At 50.5% G+C, this 24,290-nt stretch overlaps 1 protein-coding gene across 1 annotated transcript in view; it reads left to right on the forward strand.

The window, feature by feature from the left end:
• The window catches only part of CSMD2 (CUB and Sushi multiple domains 2), a 239,970-nt gene that overhangs the window by 199,850 nt on the left and 15,830 nt on the right, over positions 1-24,290 (forward strand). The window contains exons 45-57 of the mRNA XM_026043490.1: positions 2,593-2,673; positions 3,725-3,838; positions 5,417-5,605; positions 6,356-6,502; positions 7,647-7,835; positions 11,929-12,114; positions 12,397-12,591; positions 13,916-14,089; positions 14,263-14,574; positions 17,917-18,090; positions 19,187-19,375; positions 20,866-21,039; positions 22,886-23,068. Coding sequence (XP_025899275.1) covers positions 2,593-2,673; positions 3,725-3,838; positions 5,417-5,605; positions 6,356-6,502; positions 7,647-7,835; positions 11,929-12,114; positions 12,397-12,591; positions 13,916-14,089; positions 14,263-14,574; positions 17,917-18,090; positions 19,187-19,375; positions 20,866-21,039; positions 22,886-23,068 — 2,307 coding nt within the window. The remainder of the gene's footprint in view (positions 1-2,592; positions 2,674-3,724; positions 3,839-5,416; positions 5,606-6,355; positions 6,503-7,646; positions 7,836-11,928; positions 12,115-12,396; positions 12,592-13,915; positions 14,090-14,262; positions 14,575-17,916; positions 18,091-19,186; positions 19,376-20,865; positions 21,040-22,885; positions 23,069-24,290) is intronic.

A 24,290-nucleotide genomic window follows, 5' to 3' on the forward strand; every position in this document is an offset into this window, starting at 1 on the left:
GCTGGGCGGGCGGCCCGGCCGCGGCGCCGCTGCCTCTGGATGCAGCAGCGTTTGCTGCTCCCTGCAAAYGGGGAACTCGGGCCTGAAGTGAGACCCAAAGACTGAGCTGGGCGGCTGGCGGCTCCGCACGGAGGCTCCTCGGCTCTTGCTCACATCTTCCTTCTGTGCTACGGTGCCTTCCACTGCAAGGAAGCAGGGGGGAAAGACATGAGGGTGTCACCCATCACCCAGGGATCTTCCACATTACTCTCTGGGGCATGACTGCAGGGAATGGAATTTCCTCTGGATCTATAGCAGTGTATATTGTCATTTTTGTGCCTGCATATTGGCAGATCTAGGACATCGGAGCCACCCTTCTTGAGCCTTAAATTGTCATTTCCCATCCAGTGAGGATCTTTACCTTTGCAAGGGAACTGTTTCCCTTTTAAATGCCTGCAAAGAACTGAGTCCTTAGCGTGGAGGAAGGGAAACAAAAGAGCGATTCAGAAAGCTTAAAGGCTCAATAGCATCCCTAGAAAAGTGATGATGCGGCACCTATTATTAAATGGGTTAGTTCAGGTGCCAGCGTGAGGGGAAAGGGTTTTTATGACACAGGAACTCGGGGGTCCCCGCATGGCTTGAAGGACAGGGCTGGTTCATCCTGCTGAGATGGGGGGCCGTGGGGACCGCAGGGAGCTGCACTGGGGCGGTGTCACCCACGCACCTGAACCCCCTCGCTCGTGGCACTTGAGTAATGCTGTAAATGCCAGGTCATCTTTCCACTTCACCAGATGCTGACAAACACTTTTTAAAGAGCCTTTCAGTTTAATTTTTGTGGAGATCACCTTTCTCCTCATCAGARATTTGTTGGAAAGCTCGCACCTGGCAGCAGCTCCTGCGGTGCCACCGAGCAGCAGGGGAGAGRCTCCCCCCGCCGTCCCCTACCTGCCCAGGCTCATGGTGACAGTGTCACCTTGGCAGCGGTGGCAGGGAGCACTTTGCTGAGCGCGGTGCCAGTGCAGAGCGCGGAGCCCTCCCTGCCGCAGGCTGCCGGGGCCCAGGTGAGACCCGGKTTGGGACAAGCGCAGCGCCCCGAGCTCGTGTTGCCCTTTCAGCACCCTGCACCAGCTTCAGCAGAAGTGCAGGGGTCCAATCCCCCCCAGGGAAAAACAGCCTTTCCAAGGCAATTTTTAAAATCTGGGCCTAAAGCTCCATAGGCCACTTCGCTCTCTGGGATTTCTCATTGTTTTTCTAGTAGCTGCTRAGGGTATTAATCTTTTCACAGTGGTGGGAGCAGGGTGGTCACCACCCTTTGCTCTTCGCTCTGCCACGTCCCGCGCTGCAGCACCCGCTTCGCAGCCGGGGCTGAAGGTGCCGCGGGTGCCGGAGCAGGAGGAGCTTTTCCAGCAGCCCCTCCTTGGAAGCACAACTGGTGGGAACAGCGCTCGCTTTTCCCCATCCCACCATTAGCTCCACTGTGAGCTTAAAAATAAAACAGTGTTTGACATCATTGAGTTAGCAAGAATTAATATTCAGTGGCAGATAGAGCTCCAGTATCTTAAATTAAAGGGCTGATATAAATTTCAGAGGAAGTCCTACTTGTCCAGGGTCAGGCGCGGGGGGAGCAAAGATGCTGAGCAAATAGCAGAAAATGTCTTTCATTAATATTCATTTAGTTCCAAGTGCAATTTTTTCAATTTACCCATGTTCACAGCCCTTGTGTGTTTATTTTCATAAGCATCAAGGTCCTCAAGTCTCGCGCACCCATGTACTTACAAGCAGCACATTCTTTTGTTCAGTGTTTGCTAATATTTAATTTTTGATGGTAAGATTTGCTAATTGCAGTGTATTTGATTGGGTGCATGAGTCATAAGGAATTATTTCTGCTCTTCAGCTGGGTGCTTGCCTCCCATTTAGCTCTGTGGTACCACTGAAAAAATGTCAAATTGGACAAAGAATTCCAAGGCTGCGCTGTTTTCTGTTACGTGAGGCACTGACACGAATGTTGCATCAGTTACCTTGTGAATTGAGAATTACATAGAGAATTTGCAATTCCAACCATTTGCACTCCTGGAATTATTTGCAGCAGAAATTAATGAATAATTCCAAGTTAAAAATAAATTTGTGGGCTTAGCAATCTTTGTTCAAGGACAGACAGTAAAGATGAAGTTCGCTGAATAATTACTGTGATTTACTTGGCTCTAGAGCAGTCTGAGACTTTCCCTCTTCTGTCATTGACCTAATTCCATCGAGGTCACCCAGACCTTTTCTCCTGGCRTCCCAGAAGATGCAGGTCATGCTGCCTCATGTCAGCGTACATCAGTCACRGCTCAGTGTTCCTCCAGACAGACTGATGCTGTCTGAGTTCCTGGATCCATGCACTGCCGTGAGAATGTTTCCTGTCAGGAGAAGGAACCTGGAGAAAGCTGCATTTGCACAGGAATGGTTGGAGCCAGCTCTGTGGGATGCGGGAAAGGGGTTGGTTGTGGGTTGGCTGGTTCCTCCTCCCCTCTTAGGGATCTGCTCTGCTGCCCGGTGTGCCTAACGTGGAGGTGGCCGTGACCCTGTTCCTCCCTGCTATGACACTTGCTCTTCTTTCCTTCGTTCTTGCAGCCTACCAGCTCTTCAGATGCCAACCCCCGACCATCGTGCCCAACGCCGAGATCATCACGGAGAATGAAGAATTTAACATAGGTAAGCATAGGTGCTCCTAACCCTCCTCCCATCCACTGTCCCCMCCCCAGGGCAGACCACAGGAGGCCACCAGGGTGTTCTGCAGAGGCTGGAGCCCCATAAACACTGCTTCAGGAGMCCCAAAGAAGCACCATTTGATGCTGTATGGCATCTGTGACCCTGCTTAATATCCACCTTGTGCACCGAATCAAAGTGCATAGCTGCAAAGTGCAGATCAAACCGAGCTGCCTGTCCCTAGACAACATCTCCTTGTTAGTGCAGATAAAGTGGCTTGTGCTCTGTGAAAGCCCCGAGCTCGTTCAGGAACGTCCAGAGATCTTTTCCACAAAAACAGTTTTTGGCCTTCATATATTTCAGGTATTTCAGATGTGCATTGTGTGAAAGCTGAGAAGCTGCTATTCTTGTTTTTGAGAGCCTTTCGCCCRTATTGATTGTGCCTTTTGTATTTTTGCTGCTGTTCACAGTTGCATCCACATTTTAAGTGTATCTCCAAGCAGTGAAATAGCCATATTTTCTTTGAGCACAATCTGTATCATTTATATGATGTTAAAGCCAGCACAGTTGTGGTTTCATATACCTGTTTCATATACCGTAACTGCAGCATCCCTGGGCTTGTAGTGGATAAAGAGCCGGGTGCGACAGTCCTGGGAGTCGTGGCACTGGGTACCACGTTGCTGTGCCCGAGGAGGCAGCAGGTGTGGGTGGGATGACCTGGGAGGTGTGGGCCTGCACATCTGTTAAGTCCTCCAGAAAAAAGTCCTCTGTGGAAAAAATCCCAAGTGGAATATAAATAGACCTGAAGCAATGCAGCAGTGAGATGGATGCTGGTTTTACCTGCTGGTGATTTCATTTCATAAAATAACTGAATTGTGCAGCTGTTCTGCAGGACTCGAGCATGTTGTGGATTTGTGTCTCTTTGTAAAACCAGTCAAGGAAGGACTGGCTGCCCCAGAGCTCCACGGCAGAGACAGCATCTTTGCCCCTTGCACTAACTTCTCTTCCTGGGATGCATTTCAGCCTTAATGAGACCTTCCTGGTTTTCTCTCCGTAGGTGATGTAGTGAGGTACAGGTGCCTTCCTGGCTTTACCTTGATTGGAAATGAAATCCTGACCTGCAAGCTGGGCACTCATCTCCAGTTCGAAGGACCTCCACCCACTTGTGAAGGTAATGCTTCAGGAGCTCAGCATGCCCACCACAGCATTCTTGTCCAGAGGCTCCTCAAAGCCATGGGTGACTTCTACAGGAAAGCAGCCAGCTGGGTGGAAGTTTCTCTTGTAAATATTTAGTCTTTGCTCTGAGATCTCAATAACGCAGAACAGCCAGGTAGGACTTCAGGAGGAGGGCGTCCTGCGCAACCTCAGTTCAAGTGACACTTTTAGGCCCTGTGAAATGTCAAGCCACCCTTCAGGACAGGATGGCCAAGGGGCATGGTGGGGACAAAGGAGAAGCAGGGTTTGGATCTGTGACACGCGGTTCCCGCGAGGCCAAGGAGCCCCCATCCCAACGTCCTTCCCTGGCAGGGAGACATCTCCTCTCTCACAGCTTGCCAGTGATACAGGACAGCCAAAGTGAGGAAGAAGGGGTTCCTCCAGGGAGGCCAGCCCACCAGGAGCAGCTTCTCTATCAGTGCTGCAGAACATATTTGATGGAAGAAAAACAATTGCCTCAAGCGTGGTGCGTTGTCTACCTGGTTGCTGCTCAGGAGGGATCTCAGAGATGTTTCCATGCTACCATGTTGCCCTATTTATCTTCTGGATTCCTACTGGTCCTTTTGCTCACTCCAACTGTGATTATTTCGTCATTTTCATTCCTTCCTATCTGACCATTTTCACCATATAATGGGATATTTTTCTATAGCTTTAGTCTTTTTGAAATAGCATGAACTGAAGGAGAAAAAGGGAGGTCATTCAATTATTTACTGATGGTTGTTAGCCTGGGGGTAAAGAGACTGCTTAAATTACGTCTGGCCACCAATTTATAGAGGTCAAAAAATCACTGATGGCATTAAGGATTGGGAAAGAGTTCTTTCTGGATAGTTCTGGCTGGTTTCTATTAATACAAGTAGAGCATTTGCACTGGTTTTAGAGATAATAACGGATAAATAACATTCCCTTTGATGCTTTTTGCTCATTTTCTGTGTTAGCATCTTTTTCTGGGGTGTTGTCTCTGGCCTTTTCTTTAGTGCTTTCAGCTGGATTGAGTATGCCCAGAAGCTGAGTGGGATCTAGTGATCAGATCAAGGAATCGAAGCTTTTAGGTCCTGGTTAACAACCACATGGCTGACTTGGGAGAAGCTGGTAGTCCCCTGCTGTGATTTACCCACAGTTAATGAAGTTTCTAGGTTTTTCAGAGAGTGCTTTAGAACTTGAGAACAGTTGCTCGTTTGCAGTGCCCTTGATTCTGAAAGCCACCTCCTCATAAAACTGAAATGATACAAAGGTGGTTGAACCAAATTGTTCATATTGTTGCTTTTTTTTCCTCCTTGTTAGAATTTGACAATTGCTCACATTGTGGAAATGCAATGTGCTTCATTTGGAGCCCAAGTCAGGATTGTAGGCTTCTCTTTGGAACCCCAAGGATCTAGGTGTCTGGTGAAATAAGCAGATGGGAGCTATGCCCTTGATCTCACTGATCCAGATAGACCYTCTTGGCCATGGTGGCCTGTGCTTTCTTCCTTCCTCTGCAGGAAGGGAAGATCCATAAGATTCACTTTCTGTTGTTTTTCCTTCACATTCCCTGTAGTGCACTGCCCCATGAATGAGGTGATGACAGACTCCACCGGTGTGATCCTCAGCCAGAGCTTCGTGGGAAGTTACCCTCATTTCCAGACCTGTTCATGGGTGGTGAAAGTGGAGCCTGGGTATAACGTCTCTCTCACCATTGAGTACTTCCTGAGTGAGAAACAATATGATGAGTTTGAAATCTTTGATGGTAAGAGAGTCACTAAGTTGTTTTGTTTAAAAACTGAGGGAGGAAAGAGGGGAAAACATTTAGCAGTGCTGTTGGTTGTTCATCTGTGAGTTCCCAGAGCATGGAGGGGAGAGCTTTTCACCAATTCAACTATAATCTGCCAGACTGAAAGAAAGCTCCTCCTAAGACTCATTGATTTTCTCAATAATAAGGCAGCATCAATGATCTGATTTTTTTGATGACTCACAAGTATTATTCCAGGGGGAAGGAGGTAGCGAGCTGCTGGAAGACTTGTGGCAGATGTTGCTGGGAGGGGATGAGTTGAGGTGGAGCTTTCATCCTTGAGGCCCATATAAATCACGTTCTCTAGGCCCGTGAGTTCTCATGAACTAAGGTATCTGTCAGTATTCACGGTGATTTGTAACCAAGTGCAGAATGCAGGTGTTCTGCTGATGCTCCTGAGGTTGCGCATTGTGACCTGATCTTGAAGTCATTCTTCCTGAAGCAAAGTCCTGGCCTGAGAGTGATCAATAGGACTTTATTTGCAGTGGGTTTCCTAGGAGCCCAGTGCCTGCAAGAAGACTCCTCTTCACAAAAGGAAACCAGAGCATGAACTGTCATTCTTGGGCTCACTTTACAGTGGAAACTCATAGACTACAGTTCCAAAATATGCCTATTCCTTCAGCAAAAACACATTCTGGCACAAAAAGCCCAAGAGTGACTGTTGCTCTGTGTTATCCCTGCTTTTCACTTGTCCATCCTTTCTTGAAGGTCCCTCTGGCCAGAGTCCCCTGCTCCTGTCACTGAGTGGGAACTACTCCGCTCCTCTGACTGTTACCAGCAGCGGGAACAAAGTCTATCTCCGCTGGTCTTCTGATCATGCATACAACAGAAAAGGCTTCAAAATCCGTTATTTTGGTAAGTACACAGCAGATATCAGAGGCCTCCACCAAGATCAGGGCCATCTCTTCAGCTAAGACTTGCCGTGAAATCGTTACAGAGGGACATGGCCCATCTGTGTCACGAGAAGGTGCCACCGAAGCGCCCCAAGCTGGCCTCATTCTGAGGTCTCCGCAACAACTGCCAAGGCTTGGGAAAAGAGCTTCGTTTCCAGCAGAAAACTTGAAGCTTTGACTGGGTTTCCTTGGCCAGCATCGGGAATCAGAACCAGAATAGCTTCAGCCACAGACAGTTGGGCTCTGGATGAAAGAAACCCTTCACTGTGCAGGCCATGATGCCTGCACAGCTGAAGGAGACCTCCTCTAAGACTGTCTGAGCAGCCTGGGTTTTTGCAAGCTGTTGGCTTATGACTGAAGTATTGATTAGTCAGTTTATTCCAGCTTCAGGTCTTCAGAAAGTGCTCTGCTCACTGTAATTCGCAGTGAAGATTGCTCTGTTCCTAAATTATTGTGTCCTTGCAATGATGAGACCCAATGGAGATGCTCAGTGATTAATGTTGTGCAACGTAAAAAATTGTGGAAGAAGCTGCCGGGTGCATGAGACGCAGCTTGCACGTGGCGTGTTGTGCTGCCACCCTCGTGGAGAGCTCTTTAAAGCACATGCTGCTCCTGGGCACGCTCTCCGCTGCTGTCAGAGCAGTGTGACCCTCTCCGTCCTAATGAAGTCATAGCTGCTTATTCAGCAAAAACGAATTACTGGATTCTGAATGTTTGCTAAGAATTCTTTAAAATGAGTTACGATTTGTAATAGAACTTAGCAAATCTTCAATTAAGGGAAGTTATAAAGTTGGGTAGAGAACTTGCTTGCAAGTCATTTAATAAATAAGTAATGACATTGTTCAGTAAATGAATTAAGGAATATTTAATTACCAGAGATTACTCGTAATTTCTAAAGCTGAGGGAAACTTGGAGGACAGTCCTGCGTTCTTTCCCCTGTTGACTTTGTAATTATCCATTGCAAGTTCTCAATTACCTGTACAGCCTTAGGTTATGGAAAACACTATGTAATTCCTGACCTGAAGGCAAACTTGTCTTGTTGCAGCCCATCCAGTCCCTTGGACAGGTGAAGCGAGTTACTCATTTTCCTGTGTCTTTTTCTGCAGCTCCTTACTGCAGCCTGCCGCAGCCCCCAGCACACGGACTGATTCTCAGCCACACGGGTCTGCASCCTGGCAGCACCGTCCGATTTGGCTGTGACACCGGCTACCGCCTCGCTGGCCACAGTGCTGCCACCTGCTCCCAGCACCCTCAAGGCTATTTCCACTGGAACGAAGCAATCCCACTGTGCCAAGGTGAGCAGGAGCCAAACGTGTCCTTAATGCCAACACCTTAATACCAATGATAATATCCTTGGGAGCACATGGGGTGAAGGGGGCGGGGGGTCTGTCCTGGGTAGAGAGAGAGTGCCCATCTCTGCAGGACCTTCCCTGGCAGATCCTGCAGATCCCAATGAAGCACAAGAGGAGCTGTTGTCCAGAGGAATCCAGCGAGGCCGTGAGCSCCGTGAGTCCTCCTGGTCCCTTGGAAGGACCTTCCTCTGGCTTTTTCAGAAGCATCTGTAGCTCTGCATGTCTTAGTGGGGGATGAGAAATTTCTTGAGGTTCAGATGGTGCTCAGTTTCTGTGGACTTTGCGTAAGATCTGAACATGTGGTTGTTCTTTACGCATCTCATTAGCTGTAATTGTTATGACATTTTATATTTAGCACATGGCTCTTTCCAGGTGTGGAAGAGAGGGGAGGACAGGACAGCCTGCCCTAAGACAGGGCTTCACTTTGAGGATATTCTATCTCACTATATTTCTTGATTACACTTTTTTTTTTTCCAGTCCAACAATCACCTGTTTCTTTGTGTTGGTCAAATGCCCATCTTTATTCTGATGAAGACTTTCAGTGTCTTTGAACGTTCATCGGTGCTCCAAGGAGATCGAGCAGTGGGAATTAATACTGCATCGACTTCCCTGGAAAGTATCCAGAGAACGAGAACAGASACAGCCTAGGCAAGCTCTTACTGCCCTCTCTGCATTGCCCTGCCCAAGCTTTAMGGAATAGCAGGGTTATGTAGTGCAAGAGTTACCAAGAGCCTCAGTGCCTGCGCTGCTGGCRAGTGGCCAGACCGCATCCTGACGGGGGAATATCCCCCCGCAGCCTTGGGAGCTTCTCCTGCTCTCTGCTTCCGTGTATTTGCAGCGGGAATCTCCGCCTGCCCTGCTTACCAAGTGCCTGGTAAGGGAGCAGCGGGTGGGCGATGCGCGGTGGAGCAGCTCCCTCGTCTGGCCTCGCYGCGCTGGCAGCCCGGGCTGCCTGCTCTGCGCCCACCTCGGACACGTACAGTCCAGCACATCTCTCTTCCTGCATTGCTCTCCGAGCCAACTGGCGTCCTTTTGCTTTGGGCTGCACTCAATTGCTCATCCTTCCCCGTGGCCAGGACTACATGGCAGAGATTTGGGAATTTGACCCGCAGCATGAGATAAATCACTTGCACAAGCAGCACTGTCAGGAGGAGCGGAGCCGGGATCTCATAAACCCACAGTTTCATTAGCAAATGCCATTCCCATAGCTCYGGTCTTCCAGCACCAAACCCACCTTCCCATTCCTGATCCCCTTCAAATAATGTTTACTAGGTGCTCAGTCCTAGCTGACATTTATGGGAGCAGCAGCAACTATTCTACAGGGAACAATCTTGCCTTGGCACAACGGGGGAGARCACGAGATGATCTAATGTGCCTTTTCTGTCGCCACTGCCTATTTTTAAGCTGCTTTGTTTTTGGAATCCCAGCTGCACATTTGCTTTTGTGTAGCCTGTCTTTTCCTAGCACACTTTCTTCCTGCGTACAGAGTTCCCATAACAGTGGCCTTTGTCCCTGGATCGGACACTTGGTGGGTCTGTCCTGGCCAGATAGTTTCCTTTCCCCTGAAACGACTTCATGCTTCCATCACCTCCACTTCCCCTGCAGTGTCTCACCCATAGGTGAGGTACTATTTAGAGCAGATGACAAAGTTTGGGGTTTTTTTTAACCAGAGCCTGTGTGGTGCTGCAGGCAGCGCTCCCAGTTAGCTCTGATTCCTCTTCATGCTTCAGTCTGACCATCTGCAGGTGAAGAGAATAATGTTTTTATTAGCATTTTTTGGTGGCTTAACGAACTTTTTAGTTAACTGCATCTGGCTTGGATGATCTGGATTATTGCTTCATAACTGGATTATTGCTAACTCTCGTCTGTGTCAGGGCACATGATCCATTTCCATTGCACAAGGGTTTAGGCCATGGAAAGTCTCCAGATAATCAACAGAAGCACTTGGCAGGGGTGCAGCGGAGCTTGCCGGGAAGGAGAGTTTGCTGGCATTAAGTACGTAGCAGATTGCACCTAAACCTCGGAGGCTCGGAGCAGAAGCCTAGTCTGTGTTCATAGGAGGTGTCCCGACCTGTTGGGGCCTCATGGAGATGGTGGCAGGGAATATGCTCAGGCCATACAGGCTGAGCTCTCTGCATCCCAGGAAAGGCTGGGCTTGTCCTCAAGGGCATGTGGGAAGGAGCTTGTTTTCTTGTTGTCCTTATCTCAGGAGCTTGGTGACTTCCTGCTTTCTCACGTGGACTCGGAGCCCAGCTCAGAGCAGTGGAGCTTCCTCAGCAACACCCTGCACCCAGGGGCCCTGTGTCCTCCTTCAGCGTAGGCTTGAGGACCACTCTCTGTCTCTGCTCCCTCTTCCCTGCTCCCAGGAGCAGGAGAGAACAGAGAGAAGGAGGCTCGGTTGGGAAGCAGAGGAGGGATCCAGCTTTCTTACTTTGCCCCCTCATTGGATTTAGCATCAAAGAATCAGTAGCAGCAGGTTGCAGAGTGGCAGGGGAAGGGTAGGACTGCCTTCCTGTTGCCTCCGAATGGAATTGGTATTCAGCATGCTTGTTTGTCTAGACACCCAGCCTTGTGGAGAGATCCGCCTGGCTCCTCCGCTCGATGAAATGACATACGTGTGATTATCATTTCAGCCGGGGATGTGCCCGATCGTGCTAATAGGAGCCTGCTGAATTACTCACACCTATTAGCACCCGCAGCCTCTGCCAGGGCTACAGAACTGCTCCAGGATGGGCTCGGGCAGCAGCAATGGGATAAAAACACCTCAGACCTGCAGTGAGAGGAGGCTCCACTGGTTGTGCTCAGGCTGTTGTCTCCTTTCAACACTCACTGAGGCCCATGGCACCAGCAACTTCCYGGGGTAGCTCCTTTTCTCACCCTAGCCTGTGTGTGGAAGGAGTGATGGGCAGGTGACCTGCAGCTCATGCATCGGACGTGCAGGGGCATCTCTGCCTGTTCCACCAAGGAATTAATTTCCCTCGAAGTATTTCAAAAAATGCAGATAACCATTTGGATTCGGTATTGACCCCAAGATCAGTGGTTGCCAACGGGTTCTGTTCATTTGGGTGCTCTGCAAGTCTCTGCCCTGCTGCTGGTCTCGCAGTGACAGTGTCACACGTCCCAGGCTGTCCCTGCCCGAACTGCGGCTCTGCAGTCCAGGGAGATGGGCTTGTCCCAGAGGCAAAACTTGGAGAGGGATGGCAACCCAGTCGTGACTTTTGGAGGTAAGAATGGGTTTGGTTTCCTGGCTCTTATGCTAACAGGATGAAAAAACATGCTTGAGTGTCAGATTCCAGTGATATTTTGTCCAGTGTTGGCAGGACTTGCAGCCTTCCAGTGAACTGTCCGGGTCTGCCTGCATCTAGCAGGGGCTCCCGTTTGGCGTCCGGGGACCCAGCCGTGCCCGCCTGGCAGTGCCGCTCTGGCCGTTGGCTCTCGCGGGCACCTCTGCGGTGCTGCCGTCCTGAGCAGCCACTTGGCACCCGGCCTGTTTAACCAGTTTATCAGGGGAGATTTATCACTTTATCAGAGGAGATTCCCCCTGAATCTCCCCTCTTACCTGCTCATCCATAATGCTAAATTTAGCCTTCCTTCTGCCACAACATAATTATACAGTTTGCTGCCTTATGTAACGCAGAAGTGCTGCTGGGGAATGTTTTTAGATTGCTGCTGCTGCGRGATGTAAATACGAAGCATTATTGCTGTTTCTTTATCTCGGTGTGAAAACCTTTGAATACTGAGCTGATACAGTTTGTATTATAGATATTTAGAAATTATGAGCCAGCGTCTCTTGCAGTAGGAATTGGTATTCACTATTGGCTTTGTTCTTGCCGTGCTGATGGATATGAGCTGCAAATCTGATCCCATCTGTGAACGCRAGGATTCATTGCGGCACGTGGAGATCAGTAGGGTGCTGGAGCTTTTCTAAACAGCAGAGCTTGGGATCTGGGGTTTTGACTTACCGCAGATCTGTGATAAAATTGGAAGCTGATCTTGATTTTTCTCACTGTTTTTTTTTTCTGTCGTTCTTTCCCAGCTGTCTCCTGCGGAGTCCCCCGAGCCCCGAAGAACGGCGTCGTCTTTGGCAAGGAGTACACGGTGGGCACCAAGGCCGTGTACAGCTGCCACCAGGGCTTCCACCTGCAGCCGGGCGAGGAGCCCACGGCCGAGTGTCTCCCCACGGGGCACTGGAGCAACGGCAACGAGCCCCCTCACTGCGTCGGTGAGCGCCCACTGCCCGCGCGGGGATCCCGGCGGGAACGTCCCCCAGCTCTACGGCCGGCAGCTTGGCCACATAGGTGGAATATTCCGGGCACCAGGTTTCAAATCTGGCCTCACTCATAGCACCCTGATTTCCCACCTGTGAAATGGGGGTGCTAATACGGGTCCCCTTCTTCAGAAGCCATCACACTTGCTGCAATGTCCAGACGCCCTGTGGTCACATCTCCTATTAACTCGCGTGTGTCTTGTTTCTTCTCCCTGATTCGCCCCGTTTGGTGTCCAGCTGTCACCTGTCCCGATATCAGCAGCATTGCAGTGGAGCACGGGCGGTGGCGCCTCACCTACGAGATCCAGTACCACTACAACGCCCAGCTCATGCTCATCTGCGACCCCGGCTACTACTACACGGGCCAGCGGGTCATAAGGTGCCAAGCCAACGGCAAGTGGAGCATTGGCGAACCCATGCCAACCTGCAAAAGTAAGAGCAAAGCAGCCCAGAGCAGCGGTCTGGGGGCTGCACTTTCTGCTCTCCTTTGGGCATGCATGCGAGCGCTCTYCCTGCATGCTAAAGCACTGCAGCCTGCAGCAGCCAAGAGCTGTGCTGGTAGGAGTTTGGATGAAGGGAGAGGTCGTATGTTGATCTGGTTCTTGGTTTAGTCTAAACAGTTCTGCAAGAGCTCGGGCACATTCACTCATCTGTTGTTGTCAGGTCCCAGCAGCTTAGCTGTCACTGGTGCCAGCTGCTCTGAAGTTTGCTTTGAAGAAATAAAAAATTCCAATTTAAAACCCAACCTCTTCTGATCCAATTCAAACGCCAAGTTTACGGGGGTGATGGTGTCACCTGTAAATCCAGAGCGCTCTTGGCAAACAAGGTGCTCTGATGGCGCTGCTGTGCTTTGGATCTTTCCTTTTGTCAAACATGGGGTGGTTTCCCTCTGAGGGCAGCGAGAGATGGAAAAATTTCTCCTTCAGAATGGCAACTCTCCCTTCCCTTCCCTCCTGGCTGCCTTTGTTTCTAGAGATGCCACTGCTGACTTCAGTGACAGATGTAGTTTTACCCCGCTAGCTCTGCAGCCAGTTCTGGGAGCTTGAGCCTGACCCCATTTTATTTCTTCAGCGTTATTGCCTCCTAAATTCAAATGACAGCAACTTGGCAATGCACTAAGGTCAGAAAAAGCCGGCATGAGTCTCTGAATTCTTGCTGAGCTTGAAAGCTCCAGAGGCTTTGCAGATCTTAAGGTAGATTAAATAAAAGAGCTGGACGTGGTGCCTGGGAGCTCTGTTTGTAAGGGCTGCTGAGCAACCTGCCGCTGCCTCCTGCAGCTGGGGGTGCCTGGATCCCTGGGGTCTCAGCTGGGGTCTTCTCTGAGGCTTCAGATCCGTCCTGGAGTCACTGTGAGAGAATAAGCACAGAAGTGGCACCGTTGTCACTTTCTTATCTGAAAGCACCCTGTAATTTGGTGCCATTTTATAGCTTTTCTGTAAGTTGGTCTTCCTGGTTGTATCAGTTAATGGGTTAATAATAGAAATTTTCTTGTGTATAGAAATTCCTTCCTAGCCAAGTCTTATCTTTAGTACTTCCTCCATGTCCTGAAGTATGAATATTAATAGCAGTTAGGTTTGTCACCTCGTGTAATATGACTGTGAGTAGTTGTTATTGTCTGCGTAGCTATTAAATAATCTTTTCTACTCATTTCTGACTTAAGTAATAACTCGCAAGGAGTTTCATTGACTACATTTCATTTTAAAAAAATGAAGCTCCATGCCTGTTCACTCCTGCTGTACTTTGGGATCTCTTCCAGTTATCTCTTGCGGAGAGCTGCCAACTCCGCCCAGTGGGAACAAGATTGGCACGTTGACCAGCTATGGTGCCACAGCCATCTTCTCGTGCAACACTGGCTACACCCTGGTAGGGTCCCGGGTGCGGGAGTGCATGGCGAATGGACTTTGGAGTGGAGCAGAGGTGAAATGTCTGGGTAAGTGCTGGGGAGGAATTTCAGGAGGGAATAGCAGATTTAGGTCCTTCAAGAAATTCAAGAAAGAACAAAGGCAAGAGCTTGGTGCTACTGAAATCGGTGTTGGAGTAGATTGAAAGAGTGATTCTTTTCTCTTCAGTAGAAGTGAGGCGTTTTGAGATTGGCAAGGAAAGCTTTAAAAAACGCTACGTTGTTTTTATTGCGGCTGTGCTTTTATTTATTACTGCAGAGATTCACACTCACATCCCTGCAGACCCTTCGGGAGGAGCAGTCACAAACCCTCAGTGATGCCTCTTGTCTCCCTCCTGCAGCGGGGCACTGCGGGGTGCCCAGCCCCATCGTCAACGGGCTCATCAACGGTGAGAACTACAACTACCGGGGCAGCGTGGTGTATCAGTGCAACCCCGGCTTCCGCCTCATCGGCATGTCTGTGAGGATCTGCCAGCAGGACCACCGCTGGTCTGGAAAGACTCCTGTCTGTGTGCGTAAGTATGTTGTCGGATTTCTTTAGCCCCCGTTATGGTTGGGAGACAGGAGCACCTACAGAGCTCGCTCGTCTAGGAGTTCAGAGGTTCCTAAGAGGGGAAGAGTCCTGTAAGCAGGAAGAGCTGGATCCCGGGGACAGATGATCAGTCACCCCAGGTTTTCACCCAGCTAAGAAATGACTGTTCCAGGTRCTCCTCCTTGCCCCAGAAAGGTGGATGGAAAGAAAGCTTAGCTTTATTCTTAGTATCGTTGTCAGAAATACTTGCCGTCCAAATGGATGYTGGCCAGGTGGCAACCACAGCTCAGGTGGCCTTTGAGGTGGCCTTGAGCCGCTGCCCTCGCGGTGGGAAGTTGGTCCTTCCCCTTCAGCCTGGCGGGGAGCTGGTAGTTGCCGGTCCATACCAGGCAGCATCTCCATAGGTGAACGGCAGTTGCTGGCACTGGTGAAATCTGCTCAAAAGCCATTTGCAAAGGTAGAGAGGGGGAGGAATGCGGTCTGGCTTCCAGAGTGAATTGGAGATGACCTTGTTAATTCTCCGGGCCATCCGAAGAGGAGATGGATTCCAGCTGTCCTGCTGGGAACAAGTCTGGGCTGGCACGTTTCGTGGGCAAGCATCCACCACCTACACAGGAGCAGCCGGCAGGCATTTGTGTTCCCGTGTGCTCGAACGCTCTCGAGAGCACCTACGTGTGTCACCACGTGTGTCACACACGTAGGGTGCACACAGGTGCGTTGCCTGCACCCTGTGAGTGCTGCCGCCACGAGCATCCCATGGTTTGTGCAGGAGAAAGCGGAGGAGGCAGGAATGGCAGCGCTGCCACTTGGGCTGCTTTGCTGTTTCCCTCTGCTCTGTAATTTCCCCCTCTTTCTTAACTGATGCTTTTTATATGCTGAGTTTCTCTGGATAAGCCTGGTTGCAGTTGTAGTTTCTGAGGAGGGTCTAGTCAGATCCTAACACCCTTTTTATGAGGCTTATATTTGATGCCAGAGGAAATTCAGTCGCTCCCTTCCTGTGATTGACATTTACAAGTCACCTTGCACACCCCCTTCATTTTTCTTTYAGGTAAATAACCTAATTAAGTAAATCTCTGGAGTTCTAAGATGTTAGTAAGTTTAAACATCATCTTGCCTATAAAGAGGGCAGCCCGTGTATTTCCTATCATGGTTTTTCAGTTGTTTGCTTCCAGCCTCACCTACATGGATTATGGCTTTACATGCCAAGGCACAATATCAAAGCGAAATGTGAAGTAGGAAATGACCTTTAAGTTGCTGAATATGCAGATTCCAGCCTAAAAGTAAGAAACAGAGCCTAGCATTAAGGGTTACTGGTAGCTCCAAAAATCAGAAGCGTTCTCATCTCGGATTTTGCCTGAAACTTTTAGGARCATCAGAGTTACAGAAAGGCTGTTTCTGGTTCAAGCTGGAATTACTACAGTGTCTGAAGATGCTCCACAGAAAAACTTCYAGCCCATATTTACCAGTCAAATTCCATGCACGCTACCCTTGGCCCGGGAGGTCTTCCTAGTAGAGGTGCTGCTGCTGCCAGCCAGATGCCCAGAAATGCAGGGTTCCTTAAATGCCTGTTTTCCCGGAGTGACAGTTTTCCTCAGGAGGGCCAAAACCCATTTGGACAGAGCGGATGGGCCCTGCTCGGGAGCACGAGGGTTTCCTTGCTGCCCATCCGTCGCACATGGGGCTGCCTCGGGCTGCTTCCTGCAGCCTCCCAGTTGTCACAACTGAAAGCTTCTGTGGGCGCTCAGTAAAGGTGTTCATAAGTCGGCCTTGGAATTATTACAGAACATATCAGGCCTTACGTGTAACATGAATTTAATACCATTAAAGCAGAGCGCTGTTGTGCCCTGAAATTAGATACCTGGAGGCCGTATTGTTTCTGTAGGTGCTCAGGGCTCTCCATTATCACATAATAATTTCCTGCTGTCCTGATATTTTCTCTTTAAATATAAAAAACTGATAACAATTGCACGCGCTACATAAGCTGGTCCTTTTGATCCTTGCCAACCAGAGAGAGTCTCTTTTTTTTTTTCAGGAAAGAATACATCTCCTATTTCAAAAATGTGTATAATATTCAGGAGTGTCGTATTCAGGAATACCTCAGAGAATYGATGCTGTTTCCTGTAGTGCTAGAAAGCTGTCCTGCTTCATATTTTYAGACCTGTACCTGTCACCACCTTGCATCAGAGATAAATCCCTTTCCCAGTGGTATAGTCCAGTCCTGGCAGTCAAATCTGTTATGGATCTTTTATGGGAATTTCATCTTCCCCTTTAGCTTCCAGCTTTGCAGCTGTACAGCTAAACTGCTGGGCTTTTACTGATGGCCCATTACCCCGTTTCAGCATGACAGCACTCAATATTGCCTTGTCCTCAGCTGTCGGACACTGTCACATACCTTAAGYAGCCAGAAGATCCTCCCGGACTATCCTGCTGCTCCCTTTACAGAAGGGACTCTGTACTTTAAGATACCCTTGGAGACCCTGTGCTCTAAAGCAAAGTCTGGTCTTTACTCCTAGCAGAAGTCTCACGAAGGTCTTATCTGCCCTTCCAAACCCACCTGTGCTAAGGTGCCAGGAGCAGAGCCAGGCAAATCTGCCTTGGATCCCTGTGGTTCCTGCTGCTCCCTTCTTCCCGCACCATCCTTTGCCCTTGCAACTTCTTGGCCTGCAGCTGCCCTGGGGAGGTGTCCGGTGGCTCGAGCGCAGCCCGTTACCCCCTGCSCTCTGCTCTGCTGGGAGCTAACAGCCACAGTGAGCAGGACTATGCAAAAATCCTTGTTACAGAGTGCTAAGAACAAAGATTTTTCCTCAGAAATTTCTCAACCTTAAGGCAAGAAGGTTTAAGCATCGTAGAGCATGTATTAGAAAGCCATTTTTCTCATATATTTTTCTCYTTTAACTTCTCTCCAGGTGTAGCTTTGTAGTGTACTGAGCATGCATCTGACTTAAGCCAGGGAGGGGGAGAAAAACATGAGGTTTCATGGCTTTGTGTGCAACGCCCAGGGTAACACAAGGCAGCAGATTAATAGCGATAGCTGGTGTTTTGAAGAGGTGCACTGGGATTTTACAGTACAAGTCGATGGGATGCTGGCACACTGCTGCTTGGGAAGCGGTTCAGAGAACCTGTGATGCTCATAAGCTGAGCACAGTTACCATGTCCTAACGTGGTTCGGTGTTTCAACAGATCCAGTCACAGATGTCTGAAGTCAAGGTGGGTCTCAGGGTGGTTGTGGATTTCTTGATGGTCTCCTTCCATGGAAACATTTTCCAGTCAAGACAGACCGCTTTTTTCCAGGAAAAGAGGTAACATCTCCCATTTCTACTCGTAGCCATCACTTGCGGCCACCCCGGCAATCCCGCCAACGGCCTGACCCAAGGGAGTCAGTTCAACCTGAACGACGTGGCCAAGTTYGTGTGTAACACGGGCTACCGCCTGGAAGGAGCCTCCCAGTCCCAGTGCTTGGCCAACGGACAGTGGAGCAGCTCGCTGCCCGTCTGCCGCGGTGAGTTGTCCGCCTCGAGCCCTCGGCCACCGCTGCGGCCTGGAAGTGCCGGGCGCTGAGGAGGGCCTGAGGACCAGGAACCCTCGGCCACGTCACTCGCTGCAGGAGACTGTCCCTGCCTGCCATCTTCCCGCTCCATCCCTGGGAGCTGGGTATGGCCGGAGAGGCAGAGGAGGGGAATGCGAGTGTCAAGGGGAGCACAGAGCAAGCCTGGGGCWGGCTTGTGCTGCTCAATGAGGAGGGGAACACTGCACCAATTAATCCAAATAGGACTATCAATCTGTCTAATAGAACTATCTATCTAAGGCACCATCTCCATGCCTTCCTCATCCCTTACTCTGGGTTCCTGAAAAGCAGCCTGACACTCATAAAGTTGCATAAAATTATTGCAGTTCACCCACCAGGGTCAGACAAGTGGTGTTTGAACCCTGAGGGCCTATTTCAATGTCGAGTAATGTCTGTGATGTGCTTGTCATCCTGCCCAAAAGAGGTTTCCCCAAAGCTGTTAGAAAGCCTTGCCCAGCCCTACATCCTCCCAAGACCTTGAATTACCTGTTGTAGGTGGGAGGAGGAAAGAAAATACCAGGCCAGCCCCGTAGCAGGGGCCGCCGTGGTGACCCCAGGCCGGTTCACTCACGCAGACCTGGTGGCCCTTTCCRCGGTGCCCATCCTCCCCCCTCGCCACCCTACACCCCTTGGCATTAGCACGTGAATTGACTTCTCAGACTCCCTCCCTGCCGTGCACTCCCTTCCTCTGCATTCCCCTCATCCGCTGTCTCCCTCAGTCCTGCTTGTCTGCCRGGAAATCCGGTTCTCCCGAGCTTGCTAATGGAAGGCCCAGTCCTGCAACGGGGCCGGAGAGCAGGACACTGCTGTGAAGCCTTGTGCAAGAGCCTGCAGGATTGTCTCTGCTCTCTCTTTTTCCTTTTGTTTTTCTATTTCTACCTTAAAAAAAAAAAAAACACGAAAAAGAATAAAAAACAAACTGTGGAATAGGTGACTTGCTTCCCCCCCGCCCCTTTCCTGCTCTTTTTTACAGAATCCTTTGTTCTTTGTCACACCCTTTGTTTTGTTTTGTTTTGTCATCTGTTTGCAGTTGTAAACTGTACTGACCCTGGGCACCTGGAAAACAGCATCCGTCAAGTGCAGCCAAGCGGGCCTCACAGATTCAGCTTTGGAACAACTGTCTCATATCAGTGCAGCCACGGATATTACTTACTGGGGACCCATGTCCTTACGTGTCAGGGGGATGGCACTTGGGACCGGGCCCTCCCACAGTGTCTTTGTAAGTGCTTTAGATGAATACCTGCTTGCTCAGGGGGGTATTGCAAAGGCCCTGCTCCTCTAATGCACCCCAGGGTTTCATCCTGTGTAGCAGATATCAAGCAGTCAGAAATGTAAGTTGAGGTCAGGGGAGCTGTTCCAAAGCCCTGCTGCTTTTTCTGCTTTTGTCCTCCTCCCACACCTAGCCATGAACAGTCACTTTGGCACATTTTCCTTTGCCTTCCTTAGCAGCATGCCACCTTCTCACGTTCACAGTACCCTGCCAGGCCAGGGGGACGTGGCAAGTGATAAGTGTGCATTAAAGCAGCCCTGGGGGCTCCAAGGGAGTCGTTGCCTTTTAAAACCTAGGAGCTCGTTATCTCCAGCTCTTTCAGCTATTCAGCTAAGTAAACGTGATCTCCTTCCTTAAAACGTTGAGTTTTGGTTGATTTGGAGGATTTGTGGGCGTTCTCAAAGCCCTGGAAAATCAGGTCAGTTTTACAATCGCTTATCTGTAATCGTGGGCTTACTATTTCAAAACCTCTAAGAGAATTTGACACGTCTTTGTTTTCTGTGTGCTGAACCTAGGATGCGCATAGCGCTTTCCAAAGCCCTTGTCGCTTTAAAGTGTTTATAGCTGCGTATTTCAAACCAGAAGGCACTTTCTCCAATACAAGCCAGGAAGCTTTGTGCTAGACAATCTTGATTTCAAAATGTTGCCTAATGAGTGTTTTTGAGAAGGGAGTAAAAAAAGATTTGATAGCCTTGAGGTGGAGGGGGTGATTCAAGGAAAAGGAAATACACAGGAACAGAACCTAGTGCGTCAGAAGAAATTGTCTTCACACGGGGTGCATAAATSCTTTAAAAACCTCAGCACCGGTGCAGGTTTTTAAGCTTAGCTGTGTCTGCTGYGCTATCGGTTATTAAATTGTTAGTTACAGAGTGAGTTTAAATAGTAGCTCTCRAACCCATTTCTTTTGAGAGCCTCCTTGGCTTTAGTCACAGCTCCGTGCCGGTGTTATTTCAACGCCCACGTGCCCAAACATACACACGCTCTCCTTATTGCACCATACATCATGCGTGCCACCCAGTGTCAGGATCTGTATTTTTAGACGCTGGCAGAGGGAGCGTCTCCGTGGCGGAGCCGCGCAGTCCTTGCGCTGCGGATCCTCCTGCAACCCTCGTAGCCCCGTGAGCTGTCAGCGTATTTGTCAGCAGCCTCGCCGCCTCTGCTCCCATGCCTAAGCTAAAATAAACCAATTAATTCTTGTTAGCCGTGGTTTTAGTAGCGATGGTAGGGCGAGCGGTGCTTGCCAACTGCCAGATGAATTTCCCAAGGCAGGAGGTGCCATCCATCACCACAGGGGTTTGCAAGGACCCGCCTGGTGCCTGTCCCGGCCAGGGCTATGCGGTTGCACCAACCGAGGGAGACGCCGGGGCGCTTGGTGCGGCGCAGCCCGAGCCCCGGGCTGACGGCGGTGCCACCTCACCCACGCTCTCGTGTCTCCACAGTGGTGACCTGCGGCCACCCTGGCGCGCCGCCCCACGCGCAGGTCTCGGGGGACAAGCACACCGTGGGCTCCGTGGTGCGCTACAGCTGCCTGGGCAAGCGCACCCTGGTYGGCAACTCCACGCGCATGTGCCAGCTCGACGGGCGCTGGAGCGGCTCCCTGCCGCACTGCTCAGGTGAGCCGGGGCGCCCGGCGGGGAGTGAGGTGCCCTTGCAGCAGAGGACACGCGTGGGGCCTCTCACCGGCTGGCACGGGGCTGCACGAGGCACGGGGGAGCTGCTGGAACGGGTTTGCACGTCATTCACACCTCCACACCGAGCACTTGGGTCAAAGAGTGTAGTCCCCACTCACGTGCCAAAGTAAGGAATGCTGAAACATCCCCATGCTGAAACATCCCCATGCTGAGAACATCCCCACGAGCAAACGTGTCTCTGATGCAACAGCTATTATGAGATGCTCTCCAAGTCTTGCTGCATTCAGGGTGCTGGTGCCTTGCAGGAGAAGCAAAGACAGTAAAAAACCAGCAGGGTTTTGTGCAGAGCCCTCCCTGGGCCATCTTCTTCCTCTGCTCCTTGGAGAGTGTTGCGCAGACGGAATAAGTAGCTGGAGCAAAGCAGTTGGGACAAGTGTTAATTTTTAATTGTGCCAGTTAGATTTAGTAGCTGCACTTGACCAAGTTTAACCTCTGCTTTAAAAGGGAGGAAAGAAATGAGGTGGAGTTATCCTCACGTTTGATGTGTGTCTAGAGAGCAGAGTTCTTGATCTGTAGTCACTTGGAAAGGTTTTCTGCTCCAATTCATGCTCTTTCGCTGTGTGGCTTTACTGTCTCTCGTGCCATTTTGGGGGTGGATTTTTAGAAATACTGTTAGTCTGGCAAGTTCCAGCTGACATGGATCCTGTGGAATCCTGATTGCCTTCCTGGGGGCAGCTTTAGAGCGGTGCTGGTTGTGTTTGCTCCCTCCTGGATTCGGAGCCGAGTGAGTGCTCAGAGCTGTGATCCCCAGCCAAAGGTTGGGGAAGGGCTCTCCTATTTTACAGCAAACTCTGGAGCGAGGAAGAATGAAGCCTTTATTCTTATTCCTGTGCTTTACCTGTAGCAAGACCACACAAAATTAGCCAATATCCTGACTCCCTGTTGCCTCCTCTCATACTGCCCTGACTGGGGCCACGGCAGATGTTTCTCAAGGCCCTTTTTGCAACCCAGAGTGTGGAGGCTGAGGCTGAGATCATCTCCTGCCAAAGGTTCTCTGACATGTGGGAGATCGCTGCAGTGGGACAGAGGCTTTAGCAAGACGAAACAAAAGACTTTGGAAATAAATCATCACATGAAAGGAAAAGCAGGACCTGCAGTATTCTTCCACTCTTTATGAAAACAAATCTTTTCCCTGGAAGATGGATCCCTTTTCCTTAGGTGATGAATATGTTTGTTATATTTTCTATTACACCTAGCAGTGCAGGAGGCCCAGGAGCTGGGGACTCCTTGCTGCAGCTGCAGGAGTGCAGTTCCTCCCGGCTCGAGGGTGGATGTTTGCRCTGTTTCCACACAGCTCATTAGCAGAAAGTGCCAAGAAGCCGGTGGGAGCCCAAGCAAGGCGGCCGCTCCGCTCCTCGTGTCCCCAGGGTGTGCGCAGCTCCTACGGGCACGTGGTTCTCAGCTGGATCCCTTGCTGCTCCGCTCCAACGGCAGCAGTTCTGGCTCTRCACAAACAAGAGGCCTTGCTGAGGTGGCGGGGAGGAAGGATATCATCATCTCTGCTTGCAGGGAAACCAGCCACGTTGGCTGTTGCTGGCAAACGACCATCCTGGTGCCGGAGCAGCTGCCGCGGGCACCCGGTGCCATCTCCATCTCGAGATGTAGAAGCTCTGGCTGTGTTTCTCTGTTGGTTTGCAAGCAGCGTGCTTCCCAGGCAGGAGCTGTGCCACGGGGAATCTCCCTTCYGCGGGAAACCGGGCCCAGAGTTGCGTTGGTGGCGGCTCCTGCAGTGTTGCTCGCTGACGGTGTCCTGCTCTCTCCTGCCCAGGAGGCAGCCAGGGCGTGTGCGGGGACCCGGGCATCCCAGCACACGGCATCGGGCTGGGAGACGCCTTCGACGTGGACGGCACGGTGCGCTTCAGCTGCGAGCCGGGCTACACGCTCCGAGGGTCCTCCGAGAGGATCTGCCAGGCCAACGGCTCCTGGAGCGGCACGCAGCCCGAGTGCGAAGGTACCTTCCCCACCCTGCCAGGGCACCCTGGCTGCTCCCCGGCCACTCGCTTCCATCTGTCCCCCGAGTGTCCTCTCGTGGAGGGGGATGTGTCTTGGTCTGCACCACGTGTCCTGGTAGATGAGCAGGAATGGCCCTTTCTGGCTTCAGGTTGCTGGGTCCCCTACAGTTGAGTAATTAATAATTGCTTTGTAGAGGTCACRCACCAGAATGAGAGATTTCCAGAGCCTCAAACCTCTATTAAAGCCGGACCTGGCACATAAAACAGCCATTTACATTAAGCAGAAATGCAAAATGCAAATTAAATCTAGTAAGCATATTTTTTTCTATTAAGTACCAACACCAAAAAAAAATAGAAGAGCCTTATTTTTCTGTTTGAAAGAATAAAGCAAGACCCTGCATTCCAGCCAAGTAACACCCCCCCACCAGATCTTCTGAGCTGCACTGCTCACTGCTACTGGTTTATAAAAGTGTGTAAAATTCGATGGGGGAAGCTCAAAACGAGACAGGAAACCAGACGCAAGGAGACCTGGGCAAGTGCTTTCCTGCTGATTGGAAAGCCAAAAGCTCAGAGAGAGTTTATAGATGAATTGGAAATTTATTCTAAATTGATGGAGCTCTTGGTTGAAAAGACACTGAATTGTATTAATACACTCAAGGCTTTGTTTTTTTCATTCTGTTTTTCTTTTAGTAGAAAGGCTCTGTTAATTAAGCTCAGGATGCGTAACCCATCAGATTCCAAAGGTGTCAAAACACAGATCCCTGGCAGATATTTTTCTTGGTGCTTTATGACTAATGATAACGTTATGCCTATAACGTAGTCGTTCAGCGGTGAGTGCTGACGGGTCAGTACAGGAGCGCAGTTTGTGGGGACGCGCAGAGCTCTGCGTCGCTGCCCTTCACGTTAGGAGCAAGTCACAAGCGCAGTCCTGCTGTACCCTCCAGAGCGGGTGTTTATAGAGGCTGGAGGGGAAGGATTAATTCAGGGAGCGAATCCAGGGCAAAGGAAGCGGAGGGCTCATTGCCCAGGTGGGTTTGTGGCCCCTCGCAGCGCTGCTCGTGGTGCGAGCCGGGCAGCCTGGCCCCGCCGCCGTCCCTGCGGCTGCACAGCGAGCTCGGGGACCCTTCTGTGGTGGCTGAGCACCTGCAGCACACGGGGAAATCAGGATTGATTGGCTTGGCGGGACTGTACAACTGGGTCGAAATGAAGTTAATTGCAGAG

This window comes from Nothoprocta perdicaria, unplaced genomic scaffold (genome assembly GCF_003342845.1).
Source record: "Nothoprocta perdicaria isolate Ctin4 unplaced genomic scaffold, notPer1 scaffold_33, whole genome shotgun sequence".
Taxonomy (NCBI): domain Eukaryota; kingdom Metazoa; phylum Chordata; class Aves; order Tinamiformes; family Tinamidae; genus Nothoprocta; species Nothoprocta perdicaria.